General features: G+C 40.3%; 1 protein-coding gene and 1 long non-coding RNA gene across 2 annotated transcripts; one reads left to right on the forward strand and one right to left on the reverse strand.

Moving 5' to 3' along the window:
- Positions 1 to 1260: 1260 nt before the first annotated feature.
- On the reverse strand, positions 1261 to 15287 carry LOC308362791 (uncharacterized protein). Its single transcript, XM_080835516.1, has 8 exons — positions 15176 to 15287; positions 13440 to 13632; positions 13182 to 13271; positions 12996 to 13097; positions 12810 to 12911; positions 12206 to 12416; positions 2626 to 2760; positions 1261 to 2436 (listed from the first exon to the last, which is right to left on the reverse strand). The coding sequence occupies exons 1-8, from the start codon at positions 15253 to 15255 to the stop codon at positions 1715 to 1717; spliced, it is 1635 nt and encodes a 544-aa protein (XP_080691642.1). The 5' UTR covers positions 15256 to 15287; the 3' UTR covers positions 1261 to 1714.
- Positions 15288 to 15364: 77 nt separating this feature from the next.
- Positions 15365 to 21498, forward strand: LOC308361495. The gene is made up of 3 exons (XR_013968553.1): positions 15365 to 15461; positions 20096 to 20239; positions 20609 to 21498. It is a non-coding gene; the product is annotated as an uncharacterized lncRNA (long non-coding RNA).
- Positions 21499 to 22442: the final 944 nt, after the last annotated feature.

Consider the following 22442-nt stretch of genomic DNA (forward strand, 5'->3'; position numbering starts at 1 on the left):
GGGAGAAATCAGTAGCCAGCATTACATAGTTCTAGCAGTGATGATGATCCGGTATATGAGTTAGCACCTTTTCCTGCTAGCCTGGTTTAAGGTTAGCTATTGGTGATGTTCCATTTGCCCTGAGTCAATCAGTGCTCAGTAGGGACAGTCAGCAATGGGGCCCCCCAGGGATGAGGCCTCTCCCCACTGCTGTTTCTTGCCCTCTACACTAACAACTGCACCTCCAAGGAGCCAGCTGTTAAACTCCTGATGTTCGCAGTTTCTGGTTGCATCAGACTCATCCAAGATGGTGACAAATCTGTATGTCAGTAGGAGGTTGAAAGGCTGGTGCTCAGATGCAACCAGAAACAACCTGGAGCTGAACACACCCAAGAGATGTCAGTGGACTTTAGGAGACAGCCCTCAACACGACTCCTTCTCACAATATCATCAAAAACCATTCAGCTATGCACAATTTTATTATCATTTGTGATTTACTGATGTCAGATCTGGGAGAGTGGCATATGCACTTACGTGGATAAAACCATCTGCTCAATAGCTGACTTTTACCTTTATTAATTCAGCATTTCAATGCGAAGATGAATTTCCCCAAATTGTTCACAATGAATCAGGCAGATGATTCGTTGTCCTCTGCTGCAGACTCCCCTGTTCTGGCGTGACCTCTCTCCATGCCTGTAGAAGATGTGGCAAGCCAAATGGAACAGCATGTGACAGGCACAGACCCTGATGGTCATTTTTTTTTTTTAGTACCAAAAGATTGTTGAAGACTCAGTTTAAGGATTATCAGTCAAGAAACAGGCTTTATTCTCTGGGGTGATGAGGATTTTGCGGCAAACTCAAATCTCAGCTAATCCAAAAAAGATCTCACGGTTGAACCGCCATTAACCCTCAAGTGAAAGACCTGAGGCACAATCAAGTATAGGATCCATGTTGTTTAGAAAGACTGAGGATTTGAGAGCAAAAATAGGGTTGATTAATCAAAGGAAGTTATATTTATCAATATATATCCTACCATTAATGTAGTCAAATACCCATACAGCAAAAGACCACTGACACCCATTCATTTAGGTGTCTTTCCCTCAATGCAGATAGCTTATCCTTCAGGACACTGGAGTATAGCATTTGTTGATGAACAAAAACTGAGACAGAAAGCATCAGTGATGTATGGCTTTTATTGCTCAGCTGAGTTGCCATCTCTAGCCATACTCACTTAGTCTGGCTACACACCATTTGCAAGGACAGGAACAGCTGGTTCAAATTTTGCTTGACTTTGAAGTAAATCGGTAGAGTGTAAAGTGGTGGGGACATACATTTGTCAGGGAGGCTGGAAGTCATTGCCTTTTCTTTGCATTTTACACAATATACTAGATCAACATAGTACTGTATGTTATTGAACACAATAAAATAAATTATTGGTACAATGGCCCCATGTCTCCGTCTTCTCTCCACAGCAATGCTCAGATCAGAAGGATGTGGTCTTTGGAGAAACATTACAGCCAATAGTATATATTCTAACCTGCTCACTCCTCTTTTGGCATTAGCTTTCTCTGTTTCTTTTCCTGTCTCTTTGTTGTCTGTAACAACAACAAAACTAAATTCCTAAAGGAGAGAGCCTCTTTACCTGATTTCACACTTGTCCGGCCTTACGTTTGGCCATTTCCCATGGAAAGCATTTCAATGATACTGATGTCTTGCCACATTAGGAGCATAGCCTCTATCCAGTGTGAATGCGCTGGTGTTTTTTCAGACTTCCCCCTTGGGTAAAACTCTTGCCACATTGGGAGCAGGAGTATGGCTTCTCTCCTGTGTGAATGTACTGGTGTAGTTTCAGTGTTATGGCAGTAATGAATTTCCGATCACACTGAGTGCACTGGTACGGCCTTTCTCCTGTGTGAATGCGCTGGTGTACTTTGAGACTCCCACTTTGAGCAAAACTCTTGCCACAAGCGGTGCAGGAGTATGGCTTCTCTCCTGTGTGAACGTGCTGGTGTAGTCTTAGTCCTAGGGCAGTCATGTATTTCCGATCACATTGAGTGCACTGGTACGACCTTTCTTTGGGCTTCTCTCCTGTGTGAACGTGCTGGTGTAGTTTCAGTCTTCTGGCAGTAATGAATTTCCGATCACATTGAGTGCACTGGTAAGGCCTTTCTCCTGTGTGAATGCGCTGGTGTATTTTGAGAGTCCCACCTTGAGTAAAACTCTTGCCACAATGGGAGCAAAGGAATGGCTTCTCTCCTGTGTGAACGTGCTGGTGTCGCTTCAGTGATGCGGCAGTAATGTATTCCCGATTACACTGAGTGCACTTGTACGGCTTTTCTCCGGTATGAACGTACTGGTGTAGTTTCAGTCTTCTGGAAGTAATGAATTTACAATCACAATGAGAGCACTGGTACGGCCTTTCTCCGGTATGAATGCGCTGGTGTACTTTGAGAGTCCCTGCATCAATAAACGTCCTATCACACTGAGAGCAGGGGTAAGGCCTTTCTCCTGTGTGAATGCGCTGGTGTATTTGGAGAGACTTCCCTTGAGCAAAACACTTGCCACATTGGGAGCAGGAATAAGACCTCTCTGCTGTATGAATGCGCTGGTGTCGTCTGAGATCTCCCTCTAGGCAAAATTTCTTGCCGCATTGGGAGCAGGAGTATAACTTCTCTCCTGTTTGACTGCGCTGGTGTCGTTTGAGTCTTCCCTCTACACTAAAGCTCTTGCCACATTGAGAACAGCGATATGGCCTCGCTCCTGAGGGAGATGATCCTTTTCCTGTTTGACCAAAAAAATAAAGCACAACTTTTCATATTATGCAGACACACAAAAATATACACAGACACAACATGGGCATACACACAAAGGCTTCCAGCCGTGCATTGTGTCCACATCCTGTTGTGTTAAACACAAATCCTTATTAAACAGAGTGGCAAGATTTTTGTCTGTTTATTTGCCTATTTATTGTCTGCCGAGATCTTATCAAACATATTACAAAGGAACTCTGGAGATATTTGTTTTTATTTAATTTTTTATTTTCTGAAAAACAAAAACTAGTATTTAGAGTGTTCAGATACACACTCCGGTTCAGAAGGTGGCGGTAATGCACAGCATGAGTTGCTTGCCAACTGCCATAAAAATCCAAAAGAAGAAGACCTTCACTTGGCTGGTAGGTATTGGCATATACATATATACAAAGATGCCCTATTAACTGCTTCTGAACGTTGCTGCGACGTGCCAACATTGCTGCCATCTTAGGGAGGTGATATGTCTATGGGTATTGGCATAGACATACAGTGGGGAAAATAAGTATCTGAACCCCTGCCGATTTTGGAAGTTTGGCCACTTGCAAAGAAATGTGTGATCTAGAATTGTTTTGGTAGGTGTATTTTAACAGTGAGAAACAGAATATCAACACAAAAATCCAGAAAACTGCATTTTATAACATTTATGACTTTATTTGCATTTGGTGCAGAAAATAAGTATTTGAACCCCCAAGCTAACAGAAGGAATTCTGGCTCCCAATGACCAGTTATGTGCCCAAGAAGCACACAGATTGGTCCTCATTAGGTCTAACAAGGTACACCTGATCTCAACTGGTGATGTGTATAAAAGAAACCTGTCCAAAGAATCATACTTCACACCTTCAACCTCACCACCATTGGCAAAGCCAAAGAGTTGTCCAAGAACGTCAGAGATAAGATTGTAGAACTGCACAAGGCTGGAATGGGCTACAAAACCATCGGCAAGCAGCTTGGTGAGAAGCAGACAACTATAAGAGCAATTATTCGTAAATGGAAGCAACACCAAACTACTGTCAATCACTCTAGGTCTGGGGCTCCATGCAAGCTATCCCCTTGTGCGGTATCGGTGAAGAATGCTGAATATGACCCCATCCCCACCGTCAAGCATGGAGGTGGAAACATTATGCTTTGGGCTGTTTCTCTGCCAAGGGTACAGGAAGACTCCACCGCATCAAGGGGACTATGGATGGGGCCATGTAACGTGGAATATTGGGCTTAAACCTCATTCCCTCATTTCCTCCCATTGAAAACGCAACCTTAAAGGCCGAATTATGCTCTGTTTTAGACGTAACGCGTAAGCACGTAATTTACACAAGGAACTTGTTTTAGACAAGTTTTGATTTAAGGTTCGTTTTAGACGCAGAGCCGTGTTGCGTGTTGCAAAGCAAATTGACGCCAGAACTGTAGATTTTTTTTTGATTAAGTAAGCCTATTTATTGCAGCAGGACAAAGGAAAAAAACTTACCGGAGCATGAAAGTGTAGTGGGCGAAAGGCTTGATGTTATGAATACATGTGTGACACAAAATACAAATGTTGGCAATTCAGTACCAGTGGCGAAAAAGACAGCACATGACGCAAAAGTTCGTTTATTGACATCTTTTAATGACTGCGACAGGCTTTAAAACAATGTGTTTATGAGTTACATTATTCAAAGATGAGGTGGTAAACGGCGAGAGAAACTCATCATGTTGTCAATGCTTGTAACTACAATGGTGCTGGCCACAAGGTAACGGCAGGTTACTGTTAACTTTTGTATGAGCAGAACGGGCTCATTCTATCAAACTCGCTGGTGCAATTGATGGATTCACGTCAATATGAACTCAATGAAAGATATCACCATGACTCACAAGTGGCGGAATATGAAAGTACCTATTTGTTCGTGAATGACCACATTCCCTCCAAACAATCGCGGGTGAGAATGGGATATTTGCGGTAATTTGAGCATCCTTATAAGTGTTTAAAGAGGATTTGTAAAGGAGTTCATGTCTTCGGACCTCTTCTGTTATGTTTGTTCCTAATCCATAAGAAAAGGCTTGAGACGGTCTGCAGGGTATTCATGATTTTAAAAAATGTCTGGGTCTAAAAAAGACTGTATGCTATTAACCCGGAAACGTGAGACTGTGTGAAAGGCTGTGGTAGCCGGTAGGGCTGAACGATCTATCGTTTTCGACCGAAAATCGCGATCTCAAGCATTACGATTTTGGGATCGTCAAAGCTGCGGTTTTTCTTGCTGAATAATAATAGCCTAGGCCTAATCATTTCGTCAATAATTCCCATGCATGCTCAATGCCGGTGTAGAAAGGCTCTGTGTCAGCTACCAATCACAAAGCTGCAGGCTGCGCGTGACCAGGTGACGTTTGCTCCACTCCAATCAGTGTAGCTCGACATTCAACTTCAAGCATATGGCTGAAGCGGGAGAAGACGCAGAGCCGACGAAATTATTGTCGAAGAAAAACAGCACGTCGGTCATTTGGCAGTATTTTGGATTTGAGGCCAAAACACAGTGACCAAAGACTCATTTAAAAGTTTGCTGCGCACAATGGACAAGAGGTATGTTCTGGCCTCCCGCACCTACTTTAACCAAGTCGCCATCCCACAGCTGTACGGAGAATGCAAGGCCAAAGTTGTAAATGAGCTGGAAAAACATGGAGTTTTACGCGTCAACTATACGGATCTGTGGTCAAGCAGAACAACCGAGCCATACATGAGTTTGACGGTGCATTTCGTGAACGAAAACTTCCAGTTGGTTTTTGTTGTTGTTCTTCTGCATCTTACCCTAAAATCCCTTATCTGCACCTTACCCTGACATGACTTTGTTCCGTTAAGAAAAGGTGTTCACTCTTTTTACTTATCTTGGGCTGGCGACTAAATTGTCTCCGATGCTCCGCCACTTGGCGAGTGACATTGCGGAGCAAATCTCCCGACTATTGCGCCCGTCATGGTTAAAAATAGCTTTTTAATACAATCATTTTGCCAGCGAATACAAAGTTCTAATACTTTGCCGGCGAATACAAAGGTTATAAAGTTCTAATATTTCGAGCGCAATTTTAAAGTTGAAACCGACTTAGTTGACCACACGCAAGTTAACGCAGTTAAACGAAAGCTAAAATAATGTGCTGATTCATTGCCGTTGCATCACCTCAAGCAAAGGTGCAGAGAACATCTAGGGTGGAAGAAACAACAGCCACAACATCAGCTACAGCTACACCAAGGGCATGTTGCAGTAGGTGGCTCATTTTATTTTGTGTAACACATGTATTCATAACATCAAGCCTTTCGCCCACTACACAGTGTCATGCTCCGGTAAGTTTTTTTTCCTTTGCTCTCGCACGCCCCCTTCAGTGAAGCAGAGGTACTGTTTGCCTTCCCTTTGTTTTTTTCAATGCGGTTTTTTGTCAGATCAGTAAGACTATAGTATAATAAGCTTTTGAATATCCATGCTGTAGTGTTAGTTGGACAATATTTATCCATCATATAAGTGTCATTTAAAAGCTTAATTTAGATTTTTTTTTTTAGTAGCCTAGACCTAATGCAGCGCTTCTTATGAGGTTAAATTAATTCATCTGAAGTACATTTTTAATAGCCAACTCTTGAATGTGCTTTAAAAAATTGTGGTCATGCAAAAGTAAATTAAATAATGACTGTATCGTGAAGGAGGGCCTTTAAGGATTCCCGGGTATAGCATACAGCGCGTGTTGCGGAAGTCACCAGCCAATTGGGCAATATTGGTTGATTTCTTTTAATCCATTCTGAGAGTGATTAACAATGATATTAAAATCATAGGTAAAGATTGTTTATATCAAACAATGTCAGAGTAGGTCTGAAATGGCAGGTTTAATTTTGCCCGGTAAAAAATATGATTGGCTGGTAAAAAATGTCATGTTGTCTGGTAAGCCAAAAAGTTAATTTCGAGCCCTGATTACCTTAATGGAATTCATTGGTTATATTCATTTATACTGGAACTTGATATAAAGAAAATAAATCGTGGTTGAAATCGAAATCGCAATCTCTACCAGAAAAATCGCAATTTCAATTTTTTCTTAAAATCGTTCAGCCCTAGTAGCCGGCCAATCACAGCCTTTGCAAGCTGTGTAGGGCCGTAGTGTTTTAGTCGCATAGTCAGGAATTTTGGGCGACGCACTTAAGCACGTAAGGGGGGGTATTTTACCGCGCAAGGGGGGGTTGTGTATCTTACGTGCTTACGCGTTACGTCTAAAACAGAGCATAATTCGGCCTTAAGGATTTGGAGAGGATCTGCAAAGAAGAGTGGCCCAAAATGCCTTCTGTGATATGTGTAAACCTGGTGACCAACTACAATAAACATCTGACATCTGTGCTTTCCACCAAGTACTTAGTCATGTTTTGCTAGGGGTTCAAATACAAATTTTCTGAATCAAATTCAAATAAAGTCATACATGTTATATAATGCAGTTTTTTGTTGATATTCTGTTTCTCACTGTATAAATACACCTACCATTACAATTCTAGATCACACATTTCTTTGCAAGTGGCCAAACTTGCGAAATCGGCAGGGGTTCAAATACTTGTTTTCCCCACTGTATAATGGTAGACGCCCAATTGACTGCTTCCGCCTATAGACATTTAGGGTTAGGGTTAACCCTAGCTTAAAGACACACAAAAGCCAGGAAACAGAGAGCTATCAGCCATGGCCCTACCTGGCTAGACACCCCCATTATGATCTACGTGGAGTACCCCAAAAAAGATTTGTCTCGATGTTACATTGAATCTCCATAGTTAGTCTGTAATCGCCATACACATACATGTACATGTGCATGTGCATATGTCATAATCGCTGCTTGATGCTCACTTTTCTTGTGCTCCCACAGCTCGCGCACTTTGAAAAGACTGAGGAGAAATCAAAACTCTATTCGAAATAGTGCTTCTTCAACTTAATTATTGACCATCATTGAGAGAAATATAACAAAATCTGCAAATAGCCTGAAAAAAATACTGAGACACTGGCCGGCAGTCTGTTTTTTATAGTTGGGTTCAAATATGTGCATTGAGAAACATAACCTTGAAAAGTGCAATTGACAATAAACAGTCATTTCACAAACAAAAACCACTGATACAGTAGACAAAGGCAACCATTAGGACTGTAACGATACACCTACCTCACGATTAGATTTGTATCACGATTCTTGACCCACGGTTCAATACACCCCACGATATTATTATTATTATTTATTTTTTTTACCTCGCGATTTTTAAAATATATTTTCTAATTCACATTAGAATAAGTATGAGCTATAAAAAAAATGAAGAAACTATTTATAACCAAATATTGAGGTTTTTATTACTCAAAGCAATGCTGTTGTAAAACATTCAACAAACTTCGGAACCTGTTATCTATCTGCAGAGCAAATGTCAGGCTCATACAAAAACATTAACGTGAATTAATTGATGCTAATACCTAGCGCGGTCTCTATAGGATTTCCCATATACGTTAGCATTAAGCTAACGCATTTTCTACCACAGTAAAACATGCAATACTATGTGATTGTTTTTAGAAAACGAATGTTACGTGATGAGATTACTAAAATGTAGTCTGCATGTCTGCTCAGTTTAGCAGTGCTACCCAAGCAAAGGTTTGAAAAGAACTTCAAGCTTCAGACTTTCTGTAATATCGTTACAGCCCTAGCAACCATACATCAAAGCGTCTGCTGCTTTCTACACTGTGTGCACAATTATTAGGCAAGTGAGTATTTTGACCATATCATCATTTTTATGCATATTTTCCAACTCCAAGCTGCATAAACTTGAATGCTTACTGGATTTAAGCATATCAGGTGTTATGTATCTGTGTAATAAGGGAGGGTGTGGCCTAAGGAGATCAACACCCTATATCAAGGTGTGCATAATTTCTTAGGTAGCTTCTTTTCCTCAGGCAAAATGGGCCAAAAAAGAGATTTAATTGACTCTGAAAAGTAAAAAATTGTATAAAGTCTTTTAGAGGGATGCAGCACTCTTAAAATTGCTAAGATATTGGGGCGTGATCACAAAACCATCAAAAGTTTTGTTGCAAATAGTCGACAGGGTCGCAAGAAACGTGTTGAGAAAAAAAGACGCAAATTAACTGCCAAAGATTTGAGAAGAATCAAACGTGAAGCTACCAGGAACCCATTATCCTCCAGTGCTGTCATATTCCAGAACTGCAACCTACCTGGAGTGCCCAGAAGTACAAGTTGTTCAGTGTTCAGGGACATGGCCAAGGTAAGGAAGGCTGAAACCCGACCACCACTGAACAAGACACATAAGTTAAAACGTCAAGACTGGTCCAAGAACTATCTGAACACAGATTTTTCAAAGGTGTTATGGACTGATGAGATCAGAGTGTCTCTTGACAGACCAGATGGATGGGTCAGTAAGGGGCACAGAGTTCCACTTCGTCTCAGACGCCAGCAAGGTGGAGATGGGGGACTGGTATGGGCTGGTATTATTAAAGATGAGCTAGTTGGACTTATTCAGGTTGAAATGAGTGTAATGGACTCAAAATCAACTCTCAAACCTACTGCAAGTTTTTAAAAGACACTTTCTTCAAGCAGTGGTACATGAAAATGTCTGCATTTTTCAAGAAGACCATGATTTTTACGCAGGACAATGCTCCAGCGCATGCATCGAAGTACTCCACTGCTGGCTAGCCAGTAAAGGCTTTAAAGATGAAAGAATAATAACATGGCCCCCTTCCTCACCTGACCTAAACCCTATTGAGAACTTGTGGAGCCTTCTTAAACAGGAGATTTACAGTGCAGGAAAACCGTACACCACTCTGAACAGTGTCTGGGAGGCTGTGGTTGCTGCTGCACAAAACGTTGATCGTCAACAGATCAAGAAACTGACAGACTCCATGAATGGAAGGCTTATTACTGTTATTGAAAAGAAGGGTGGCTTTACTAAAACAGATGAAAATAGACAAGTGAGATGGGAAATTTGTCGTTTTTCATTTAGTTGCATAATAATTCTGCACACTCATAGTTGTCCAATAATTGTGCACACTATTCACTAAGAAAGCCAAAACCTCACTTTCACTTTCTTAAATATTCAGGTTTGAGGTTATTGACATTTTGGATTGACCGAGAGCACTGTAATTGTTCAATAATAAAATGAATCCTCAAAAATACAACTTGCCTAATAATTGTGCACACAGTGTATATTTTATTCGGACACAAAGGGGAGGTCTGGCCAGGTCCATTTGAATGCTAATATATAACCATCTCTTTGTGGCTGAAGCCAACCATCAAAGTCTAATAGCTCTAGCCTCAGGCCATGTACAGACGAAGTCTAGTTTGTCTGCGTCCGTAAAGTTCAGAATACAGATAGCCCTATCATTTAGACGCTCTCACTCTCTATCCGCACACGGTATCCACAACGATCCGAATCGGGGGTAGAAAGTGAGTAGATTGGAATCGGTACGGGGGCTGGTGTTCGTCTGCACGGATTCACGCAAACTGATGACGTCATTGCCCCACCTGATCACTTCGCGATCTCCAACCAATATATATATCACTTGTTCTCCGTTTACATCTCACTCGTGGTGGGTCTCGAATTCACTCTCATTAATCCAGCCTACTGATTTTAGTTTAGTCTCCTATCTTGATCTAATTCTTTTTATTCAGACATACATAACTTTCATGACCACAAATATAAATTGGCCAGCGATTTAATTAGCTTTTTTCTTCATATATTAATCAGGGTGTCTGCAGGTTTAAAGTGCAATTTTAGACTTTTTTAGACCATCATGGGTTCAATTTAAGACCTTCACGGAGTATCAAAAAAAGAAATAACAAAGCCAGACTGCGGTCAATTGACATTTATTGTCAATGAAACAAACATATATACATCCATTATTTTACATGCTTCTAAGTTGTGCACTTTTGGTGGCAATTTCATCCTCCAGAACCTTAAGCTGTTAGAGTTTGTCTTTAGCAGCCCTCCTCAGAGCATTGGATTTTGAAAGGAGCTCTGCCATTTTGCTGCCAGCCTTGCCCTCTGCTTGCTCTGCCAACTGAGCCCAATTGATCGCAAATGCTGGACGCAGCACTAGAACTAGTACTACCGGTAGAGGTATTATTTCTGCTAGCAGCAGAACAAAACTGGGCTATACCATGCGAATTTCGCGCCGCATTTGCCGAGTCCTGGTGCTTACTTGACTTTGTGTGCGATTCCAGTGCCTTAATGCCCAGGGTCCCGAGTTTTAGAGTTCTTTTGCAGAGAATGCAGTAAGCCTCACTGTCGTTGGGAACGCGTTTCAACCAGTCCGAAAATTCCGGTAGTGAGAGTTATCATTGAGTTTGCATTTCCCCATCTTCTTCTGCCATTTAGTCGTCTTCTACTTCATAACTTCCCGCCTTGCTTGCACACAGGGAATCAAAATACTTGCTACTGCAAGTGACGAGAGTACATTTCCGTTTCACATCCGTAGTTTTCTTATTACGTTCCACTAACAGCAACATGTCATGTAGAACTACACGGACCATAACTGTGCCCATTACAGGAAAAGAAAAAACAGAACGGCGTGGAAAAGGACGTAAAAAAATATATTTTTGCATTGAAACGTAGGTCTTAAATTACTCAAACTCAATTTTAGACATACAGTGCAATAAAATCGCTATATTTTAGACTTTTTTAGGCCTAAAATGGAAAATGTGTAATTTTAGACTTTTTAAGACTTTTTAAGACCCCGCGGACACCCTGATTAATGTAGAATGGTCGGAGCAAAGCCTCATGGGAAATGGGATGACAGCCATGTCATGTTGTACTGTTCCAAACTCTTTATTATCAATAGAAAATATTATTCATTTTTGCATAACCTTTAGTCTGACCACTGATTTTATTAACCACCATAATGTAATGTTGCTAATTGGAGCTTGAATGTCTTGTGTAATGTGTTTAACCGTGTGCTATTTAGTCTTTTCTTCTACGTTTTTCACGTTTTTTCAGTTGTATGTAGCAGCGCTAAAGCGCCACCCACAGGCGTGGGGTATGTACTACAGCCCGTTCAACACAATCTGGTGGCTCCGTTTTTACGCTAATCTCTCGTTACCAGGCTCCGTCTTTACGAAATTTAAAGATTCAATTCGTGTGAAAAATGAACTCTATTCAGTGAATCTAGGTTTCATGTAAATGGGGCTTCAAGACACACATAATCTAGAGCCATTAGACTCTGATTGTTGGCTTTTGTCTGTACCTGATGCTATTCAAACCATGAATTGGGGCCTATTTGAGATGTTGTTTGGTATTTGGAGTTAAGGTCTGATATCTGAAATTCAGGAAATTCAGTTACAAGGTGCGCATTTGAACTTAGTGTTGCAGTAATTTGTTTTTCTTCCTTAGATACTATTCTTTTGTTTACAGCCCTAAGATATACAAGAAGTTCAAAGTATCATTTAAATTGTACCTGAATAGGAGTCAAGCCTTTGTTCCAGCTCTGCATTTATGAGGTTCTTCCTCTTGAGATCCTCCAGAAGACCATGCACAATTTTCTTCGCCCTCTGTTCTCGTTTCTTAGTGTTCCTCATCTCTTTCTCAAGACTCTCCACTCTAGCCAAGGCTGCAATGAGTTTAGTCTTCAGCTCAGTGGGAGATGCAGGCATTGCATAGGTGTGTTCCTGGAAGAAAGAAAGACAAATGTATTGAGTGATGTTTATATCACATCATTCACGGTCACAGCTGGTTGATGCATAGCTAGTACATAATGCTATCAGCTGGCCTTTCTTAATCTCAGCGTTTGTGTGCATGTGTTTACGTGAGTGTGTCTGAAAAGAGTGGAAAAGATCAAGTGAGAGAGAGAAGTTAGAATATGACCAGGGCCATGATGCTCACTGCTGTCTGAGGCATAGCTAGTACAAAAATACTCACAACATTAGGTAAAGGTTCAGTGTTTATCTTTGATTCCTAATCATTCAAAAAGAACACACACACAAAACATTTTCAGCAATGTGTGAGTGACAAATCCTTAGGGATGCACCTACTCTACTCATAGCTAGTACAAAAATACTCACAACATTAGGTAAAGGTTCAGTGTTTTGTAATGGCAGAGATACGTCCATTGACATGCTCCCTTCAGCATTCCTGGCGGCTTTTATAGTTCTGGTTGCCACTTCCTTAAATAGAAGGGAAAAAATGAATATGACCAGGGCCATAATGGTCACTGCTGTCTGGGGCAAAGCTAGTACAAAAATACTCACAACATTAGGTAAAGGTTCAGTGTTTTGTAATGGCAGAGAAACGTCCATTGACATGCTCCCTTCAGCATTACTGGCGGCTATTGTAGTTCTGGTAGCCACTTCCTTAAATAGAAGGGAAAAAATATGAATATGGCCAGGGCCATGATGGTCACAGCTGTTTGGGGCATAGCTAGTTCAAATACTCACAACATTAGGTAAAGGTGCAGTGTTTTGTAATGGCAGAGAAACATCCTCTTCAGCCTTCATGGAGGTTTTTGTATTTCTGGTTGCCACTTTCTTTAATGGAAGAAAACAACTACTTTAAAACAACTTGAACAGGTGTAAGTATCTCGCAGTGTAATACACAATACATCTTTGATTTCTAATCGTTCAAAAAGAACACATACACACACAAAACATTTTCAGCAATGTGTGACAGTGACAAATCCTTAGGGATGCACCTACTCGTTGGAGATGAGTTGGGTAATTGAACAGTGATGGTATAACTCCATCCCTGAGCCTGACAGTCTGACCTGTCCTGTCGAAATCCTTCGGCTGAAAGTGTTGACTACAGAGCACAGAGGAGTAGGTGGGGGAAAAATTGCCCCCCCTCGCAGCAAGTCCCCACTGCCTGTTCAACTGCTTCTCTTTGGGAAACCTTCAAAGTGTATGAAAGGTAAGCTAGCCAGTCAGTTAGATTCCTAATACAGGTTAATCTAAAACAAATAATAATATAGCATGCATGGTTGCAAGGGAAAAACTGTAATGCCTGCATTTCGGGGGAGCGACCGAGATACAGGTGAAACTCAAAATAATAGAATATCTTGGGAAAAAATGTCCCGTCATTTAATTTATTAAGTGCCACCACCTTCATATATTCTAGAACCATTACACATAAGTGACATGTTTCAAGTCTTTTTTGTTTTTTATCTTTAATCACTTTTTAAAATAAATCACAGAAAAATGTACTTGCCCACGATATTCTATTCATTTGAGATGCACTGGTGTGTCTGTCGCTCAGCCGAAACGCAGGTATTACAGTTTTACGTCGCAAACATAAATGCTAAAACGTTATAGGCTACATACATTGTGATTACTTAAGCAATAAAGCACGAGTGGGAGTGGGGTAGGTAAGGGATAATCCCACGGGTGGTGTTCGGCCGTAGCCACCGAGGCCGCCAGGCCGAGTGGCGTAGGCAACAACACCCCTGGGATTATCCCTTACCTACCCCACTCCCACGAGTGCTATATTGCTTTTATAAAACAATTCTACAGTCAACAAATTAACATTTCAACACGAAGTTATTGATTAAAAATGGTTTATTTCGCCATTGTTTCTCCGCAACAAAAATAGTATAACGGTTATCATCAATGCGAATGTTTCATCCCGGAGTGATTTATTTTTAGCTGTGAAAAGTCCCGTAACTGTAGGTATGTTGACGAATAACCTATAGCATGGAACGTCTCTCGTCCAATCAGAAACAGCTAAATTACGCGCTAGAACCCAATTGTTTAATAATGACAATCAAGTTATGGTAAGTTATACATTAACACAATTTGTATGGACCATATCTTCTTTTGACAAACGAATAGATTAACGTAGCGTTATGCTTTGCTCCCCATGTCAATGTTGTAGTATTAGTTAGAATACAGCTTAAGAACTTTCGGTATGTAACCAGTAGGTGAAGTTCAATAAAGGAACCCAGTTCTTAAGATGCAGTCACGTCTCTGCGAGTCTCCCTGTTATGTTAGTTCACATTTCACGATAGCTATTAATAGTCTGATTCTGGCGGCAACGGTGGGTGTCCACACATGCGATAACTCGATAAGGTGAACAGCAGCCTGGGGTCATGGTCAGAAAAGTAACGTTTGGCTGTAGAAAAGTGGCAAGTTCAGTTGCAGTGCTGCGCTAATGTAGCAGATTAGCTTGTGGACTCTTAAAAGTGTTAGAGGCATGCTAGCAATAGTAGTCGACTTCAGTTGAGACCTACAACATTCTGTTTGACCCCACAGCATTCGTGTTACATATAATCAACAAACCGACTAGACTAGTCTTGTAGATAACAGTTTTCCCCTCAACAGGCAGCACATCGCATCCCACTCAATCCCAATGAGCAGCACGATGACGCGTGTGCAGTGAATATCCACCGGGTCAGTTAGCTCTCAACATAAATATATATATATAAAAAATAAAGTCTTACTTGTGAAAGGTTATTCCAAGCGATTTTGTTTCTGGTGTTCTGATGATCGAGCATCCCCAAGCTGTACAATTCTGAGGCATCTTGACGCAAATTATTGCCGCTCCAATATGGCGCCGACGTAGGCCTGCGATCTAAAGGCGAATGGGGCGTCTACGTCTGAAAGCCAAACGTAGTAGTTACTTCCTGTCAACATTAGCTACCAACCATGCTAACAACTGTTTCTGGTCTACAAATATTTGGCAAGTCTGTGACAGGTTGCTGAAACAACTGGATCGTGATTATGAAGGTACATCAGCCAACATCACGGTGCAGAATAAAAAAAAACTTCGGTAAAGTTGGAAAGATATTCGAAGTTCCCGGATCAATAATTCATAAGCGAAACTTTGATAATACCCGTCAAAACGACGCCGCTCCAACGTTAGTAAGGTAGATAGCGAGTTACAACTTAATTATCATCAAAACGAGCCCTCCAAGCTGGACAAATAACATTAGTCTCTGTGCAGCCGGCTGTGAGACAAGTGCTTAGGGACCGTTTACAACGTACAACACCGAAAATATATGGACTTAAATTTGTCTAAAAAATAACTGCAAATGCACATAGTTGAGTTGCACACGTGTTTTGCAATCCACAAATACAAATGTCCTATCTGTAATTTGTGTGTTATTTTTACAAATACATGTGTATTTGTAAATATATAATTTTACATTTGTAAAACAAAAAGCCATTTGTGAAACTGAAAATTCTGTTTGTGAAAATAAAATCACTGAACAACAGTGCCATCTGCTGGATGGTGGTTGTGAATCACGAGACATTAGTTTGTTGATTTGTCACGATTCACAAACAGCATTTTCAGTTTCACAGATGGCTTTTTTTTTTCACAAACAGAATTTTCAGTTTCACAAATGTTTTTTTTTTTTTTTACAAATTTTTGAGACAAATGTAAGCCCATAAAAATATGTTACAAAAATCTCTTATACAGTGTAGTACTACCGAAATCCACATCATTCGGGTGCTGTTGGTTATAATACAACACTGTACAATAGACAATGAGCAATAACCTAATTTTCATTATAACCGAGCTATACAAATAACATTGGGCTCGGGTGCGCAGGGACCGTCTCCAATGTGAAACATCGAAAAGAAACTAAAATATTCAGGCTGCTTCACTAGGCTTAGTGAAGTGTCTCCAAACTCACTTCCCACATCAACGGTCTCCTGTTAATTACACTTCAACACTTGCGTTGGGAAAAAAAGGCTTTTGCACAATTTGGGGGATTTTTTTATTGGGAAAAATATCGAATAAATCAAGTTTATACATTGTAGTGTCACCAAATCACTTCACTTATCAATTGTCTCCCATTGGTTATACAACAACACAGAGATGGGATATTTTTTTATTGGAAAACATATTCAATAACTTCAATAACAGTGTAGTGTCACCAAAATCCCTTCATACATCAATGGTCTCCATCATTTTGAGCCATAAAACTACAGAATTACCCCCTTGGGGGGACACATTCCAAGACATACCGCGAATTGTAGCGAACAACATATTGATTTTGTTATTTATGTATGCATACATACCTGTGATGAAGTTTAATTTATAAATCACACAAAATAACACATCAACAACAATAACTAATAATAAAACAAAACAACATACTGTAAGAAAAGTTATGTGAATAAGGTCTCTCTCTCTCTCTAGAGGTTAAGAAAAAACATCAGAATCCCATTTATTCTCTCTTTCTCTCTCTCTCTCTCTAGAGGTTATGAATGGGATTCTGATGGTTTTTTTTTTAACCCTCAATGTATATATTTATTCAGTCAAGACAAATACACCTTACAAAATGACATAAGTCCACCGTTACAACACTTTAAACCAATTTTTGTATCATACAAATAAAGTTCTAGCCGGAGAAACCTGCCATGTGCTTCACTTCAGCTTTATTCTATCTCTTCTCCTTCCACATTGCAACGTGTCTGTGCATAACACAGTGTCCTCAGGCAGCCGCCCAATGCAACAACACATTTCCTCTTTTTTAAGGGGAATCATTCCTATGTAAAGCAATATAATTAAGCCTTTTTGTTTGAAACCACATCCTGTAATAGAAACAAGTCTCAATTAACTTGGCATCAGAAAGGAACAACCTGGAGTAACAACATAAACAATTGAATAACCACAGTTTAACTGCTAAAACAGCTGGCGAATGGGTGTTTAAGTTTAATGCAATTAATCCATCATGAACATATTCTCAATTTGGCAGAAAAACAAGTAATCAGGTAAACCATAAAAGCAAGGCTTTTTTAACATCATTGTTATCTTATGCTGTAAATATACCACAAATGGAAGCCATGTCATCTTTTTTCCAGTCTAATTTTAAGTGCATGGATAGGGTAGCCTATGGGCTATATAGTTTAGCCTACATATATATATATATATATATATCTATAGATATAGATATATATGTAGATGTAACATGTTATTCATTTAAACAAGAAATTCTAGGCTATTTACATACAATAAAGACAGAAGGCAATTATAGCAGAAGCACATAGCCTAAAATATATTAATGTTACAGTTCTAATCCAATACATTTTTTGTCAAATTCAGCCAATTGCTCCTCACGGTCCCCCGTCCGTTCGGTGTGTGCGTTATGGTGTTCATACACAGTCCTGGCTCTGCAAAGGGAAACAAACAATCAAAACGGTGCCTTAGGAGCATTGAAGGGAGGGTTGTCATCTGATCGGCTTGATTCGCCAGAATCGTGAACTCTGCTTAACAAAGGGGTAATATAGACTACCCAGGGACACACAAACAGTTAACAATATTGCAATACAACATGCTTAGAACAAAATTATCAATGACTATATGAAACACACACCTCAGCTAACACAACTCTTCTTTTCTACCCAGGGTCTGAAATATATACTGTATATGTATATGTGTGTGTATATATATACAGCCGCGGAAAAAATTAAGAGACCACTTCAAAATTATCAGTTTCTCTGGTTTTACAATTTATTGGTATGTGTTAAAGTAAAATGTACATTTTTGTTTTATTCTATAACCTACTGGCAACATTCCTACCAAATTTCAAATAAAAATATTGTCATTTAGATCATTTATTTGCAGAAAAATGACAATTGGTCAAAATAGCACAAAAGATGCAGTGTCTTCAGATCTCGAATAATGCAAAGAAAACAAGCTCATATTCATTTTTAAACTACACAATACTAATGCTTTAACTTAGGAAGAGTTCAGAAATCAATATTTGGTGGAATAACCTTGATTTAAAATCACAACTTTCATGTGTCTTGGCATGCTCTCCACCAGTCTTTCACATTGCCGTTGGGTGACTTTATGCTACTCCTGGCGCAAGAATTCAAGCAGCTCGGCTTCTTTTCATGGCTTGTGACCATCCATCTTCCTCTTGATCACATTTCAGAGTTTTTTTTATGGGATTCAGGTCTCGAAATTGGGCTGGCCATGACAGGGTCCTGATCTGGTGATACTCCATCCACACCTTTACTGGCCTGGCTGTGTGGCATGGAGCATTGCCCTGCTGGAAAAAAACACTTCTCAGAGTTGGGGAACATTGTCAGAGCAAAAGGAAGCAAGTTTTTCTTCCGGGACAACGTTGTACTTTGCCTGGCTGAGGTTTGTAAAAGACCATAAGGATTGAACCAAAGCCGACTGGAGGGTCTCCTAGTTCGTCTTCTCTGATGAGTCCAATTTTCAGCTTTGCCCAACACATGGTCGTCTGATGGTTAGACGGAGACCTGGAGAGGCCTACAAGCCACAGAGTCTTGCACCTACTGTGAAATTGGACTCATCAGAGAAGACGAACTAGGAGACCCTCCAATTTCGAGACCTGAATCCCATAAAAAAAACTCTGAAATGTGATCAAGAGGAAGATGGATGGTCACAAGCCATGAAAAGAAGCTGAGCTGCTTGAATTCTTGCGCCAGGAGTAGCATAAAGGCACCCAACGGCAATGTGAAAGACTGGTGGAGAGCATGCCAAGACACATGAAAGTTGTGATTTTAAATCAAGGTTATTCCACCAAATATTGATTTCTGAACTCTTCCTAAGTTAAACCATTAGTATTGTGTAGTTTAAAAATGAATATGAGCTTGTTTTCTTTGCGTTATTCGAGATCTGAAGACACTGCATCTTTTTTGCTATTTTGACCAATTGTCATTTTTCTGCAAATAAATGATCTAAATGACAATATTTGTATTTGAAATTTGGTAGGAATGTTGCCAGTAGGTTATAGAATAAAACAAAAATGTACATTTTACTTAAACACATACCAATAAATAGTAAAACCAGAGAAACTGATAATTTTGAAGTGGTCTCTTAATTTTTTCCGCGGCTGTATATGTGTGTGTGTGTGTATGTGTCTATATATGTATGTATATATCATTTCAGACCCTGGGTATTCAAATGCAACACCAATTAAGCCTGAGGAAGAAAGTGACAAGCAGTGGCAGTCAGACGTCAGTTTCCTTTCAAATTATATTTATAAAAAATAAATATAATATAAAAAATATATATTTATAAAATATATAAAATTGGGCTAGTGCTGTTCGCATAGCACAGGGCTTATGTACTTTGTTGTCTCTAATGCTTATGAGTCACCATCAGCCAGAGCCAAACTCTTTGTTTGTTTGACATACTTGGCCAATAAATCCGATTCTGATTCGGAGAAGTCCTGTCTCTGGAATTCCAAACCAGGACATACCTTCCTCATTAGGTCAAATCCCTGAATGCAAGCCGTGGAGTTAGGTAATCATATGGATCACTCCTTTTTAAGTGTGTAACCCTTGTGACACGGCTTGCTGACCTAAATCGTCCCTCACAAAGACTTGTGGATGCCACCCAGTGATCTGTTTATGGCTTGTTTCTCTGTGTCCAGGACTGGAGTCTTCATGGAAGATTCAGAAAACCCAAATTCCACCTGTGGCCCCATTTCAGCAGCAGACATCATTAAACACCCATCCTTTTAAGTGAAAATTTAACTCATCCACGAGATGACTTGGTGCTGTGGAAAAGGCGCAAGGTGATTAATAGTACATTAAGGTACATTGTATGTATATAAAACATCAGACTCTCATCATGATTTTCTTTACAGTACACATGTATGGGATTGCTATCCTTGGTCACTGTAACTACAGTTCACTTTTAATTGTCTTAAATACCTTGTGTACTGTGTTTTCGTGCGAGTTGCTGGGACAACCGAGTTAAGACAGGTAGAAATCCCACTTTGCTCCAACCATGACCCTTCCCTCAAACACCGTGGTTACCTTGGGCAACTCTAAGACAAGAGCGCAGCGACTACACACACAGAGAAAAATGGCATTGGTTTTACTCTGAAACATTGTGTCCGTCTTAATAATTAATTTTTTTATCCAACCTACACAAACAACAGACCAACATCACCAAAGATCACCACCCCACAGGAAGTCTGTCGGACTGGTCTACACTGGTGGCAGCGGCCCAGAGAACATCACCTGATTGCCTGCCACCGCGCTGAGCCGTGAGCTGCTAAAGCTGCTTACTGACCTTATCAGATCAGATGAGCTGCTGTTTATGTGCTTTGGCCAAACGAAAATACCCAAAGAAAGTTGTCCTCTTCATTCCCTCCCTCCCTCTCTCGCCTTGACCCTGCGTCTATGTGGCACTAGAAGGACTTACACTTTATTTTGACACGTTCTAACCAGTGCTTTCAGGAATGTCAAAGAATAGCTTGAGGAAATTACCTCTGGTTGACCCCTGTGTGGTCAAGAATGGCCGCCGGACACTTTTGTCAGATATTGCGACCCAATTTTTAACTATACAAGAAAAAACTCTAAACTAGTATGTTGAAAGGCAGTATAACTTTGTTGCTTTTATACACAACAGGGACAACATCTCTACCCCCTAAAAAACATCTGTAGTCCCACTAAACACCAGACTACCCCACAGTTGCATGACGATGTATTTGGGTGCACGGGTCATTCATGTGTGTCATATGTGTGTGTTTGCGGCCCATGTTCTACTGCCCATGACCCCTGACCTCACAAGTGTGATGTCCACCCTCGGCGTCACAGTTCCCATTGAGCTGCCCAGTGCAATGGCCACAGTCATGTGCTGAGAAGGACGTGGACGCAATAAGCACATAATTAGCCAGCTGATCGCATGGGATAAGGGAGACCTCATACAGAGACTAGTCTCTGGCCTCCTCCACTTAGATCTTTTGCACACACACACACACACATACATACACACATAATTGTCGAAACTAGTATTTGTTACTATTTTCATGTTTATTTAGATAAAACATTCTACACAAACACACCCTTCATATTAAAAACAATAAATATAATGTGTATTTCTGTACAGTGAAATTTCTGTGTATAACAGTGTGTCTTTGTTGTTTGTTAAAAAAGTATAATATGTCCAAATTCTACACTATTTACAAAGATAACCCACCAGTTAAAATAACAGAATGTTTGGTATAGAGATGAAACAACCCCTGGCTTTTGGGAATGGGCAGAGTGTGATTAAATTATACGAGGGAACTCTCTTGTGATGCTTGCCATAGCCTGGGTACTTTCTGTTCAATGACCTTTGAACCTTGAACTCTAGGGGCCAGAAGTGCGGAGGTCTGTGGGGTGGTTTAGCTGCCAATCAACAAATGTCCTTCTCTGTTGTGTGTCACGTGTCCTGGTTTTCTGTTCCTGTTTCTGAAAGACTCCCCTCTGCACCCCTTCCGCACAACGATAGCCCATCGTTCAAAGCATTTTGAACAACAAACAACAACAAAACCAACAATCAACAACAACAACCGCTGTTTGTGTTGCTTAGCTGATGTCTTAAGAGTATTGTTGTGTCATTTTGTGGAGTCCAACTATCACACAAAACACAAGATGCTCTTGCGAGCGCTGTGGGAAATGGAAAGATGGCCAGGTGTGTGTAAAAAAAAAAAAAGTTTGTCTCTAACAAAACCCCATTCCCATCTCTAACAGCCCAATCCAAGATGGCTAGTGACTTGGATAAATACATGTGTTCACTTAAACCCCTCCAATGCAAATGAAGACAAAAAGAATGAGACTGTACAATGCCGACCCAATACCTACACATCTGCACATTTCCCCTGCATATCAGTCAACATTTAGCACCTTCTAAATTATCCCACATGTTCAGTTACCAGTCAACTAGGCCCAGTTCGTTTAGAGCTTTTATACGTTTGAGATCGGTATTACATAGTATTTACAAGTGTT

This window comes from Sprattus sprattus, assembly GCF_963457725.1.
Source record: "Sprattus sprattus genome assembly, chromosome: 3".
In the NCBI taxonomy this organism is placed as follows: Eukaryota; Metazoa; Chordata; class Actinopteri; order Clupeiformes; family Clupeidae; genus Sprattus; species Sprattus sprattus.

What these genes read in the sequence shown, in the direction of transcription:
- LOC308362791 (XM_080835516.1), bottom strand. Translation starts at nt 15,255, where the DNA reads ATGCCTCAGAATTGTACAGCTTGGGGATGCTCGATCATCAGAACACCA. An exon ending in CTGAACCTTTACCTAATGTT is followed by an intron (nt 12,417 to 12,809) that starts GTGAGTATTTTT and finishes TCTTTCTTCCAG; the next exon opens with GAACACACCTATGCAATGCC. An exon ending in AAGGCTTGACTCCTATTCAG is followed by an intron (nt 2,761 to 12,205) that starts GTACAATTTAAA and finishes TTGGTCAAACAG; the next exon opens with GAAAAGGATCATCTCCCTCA.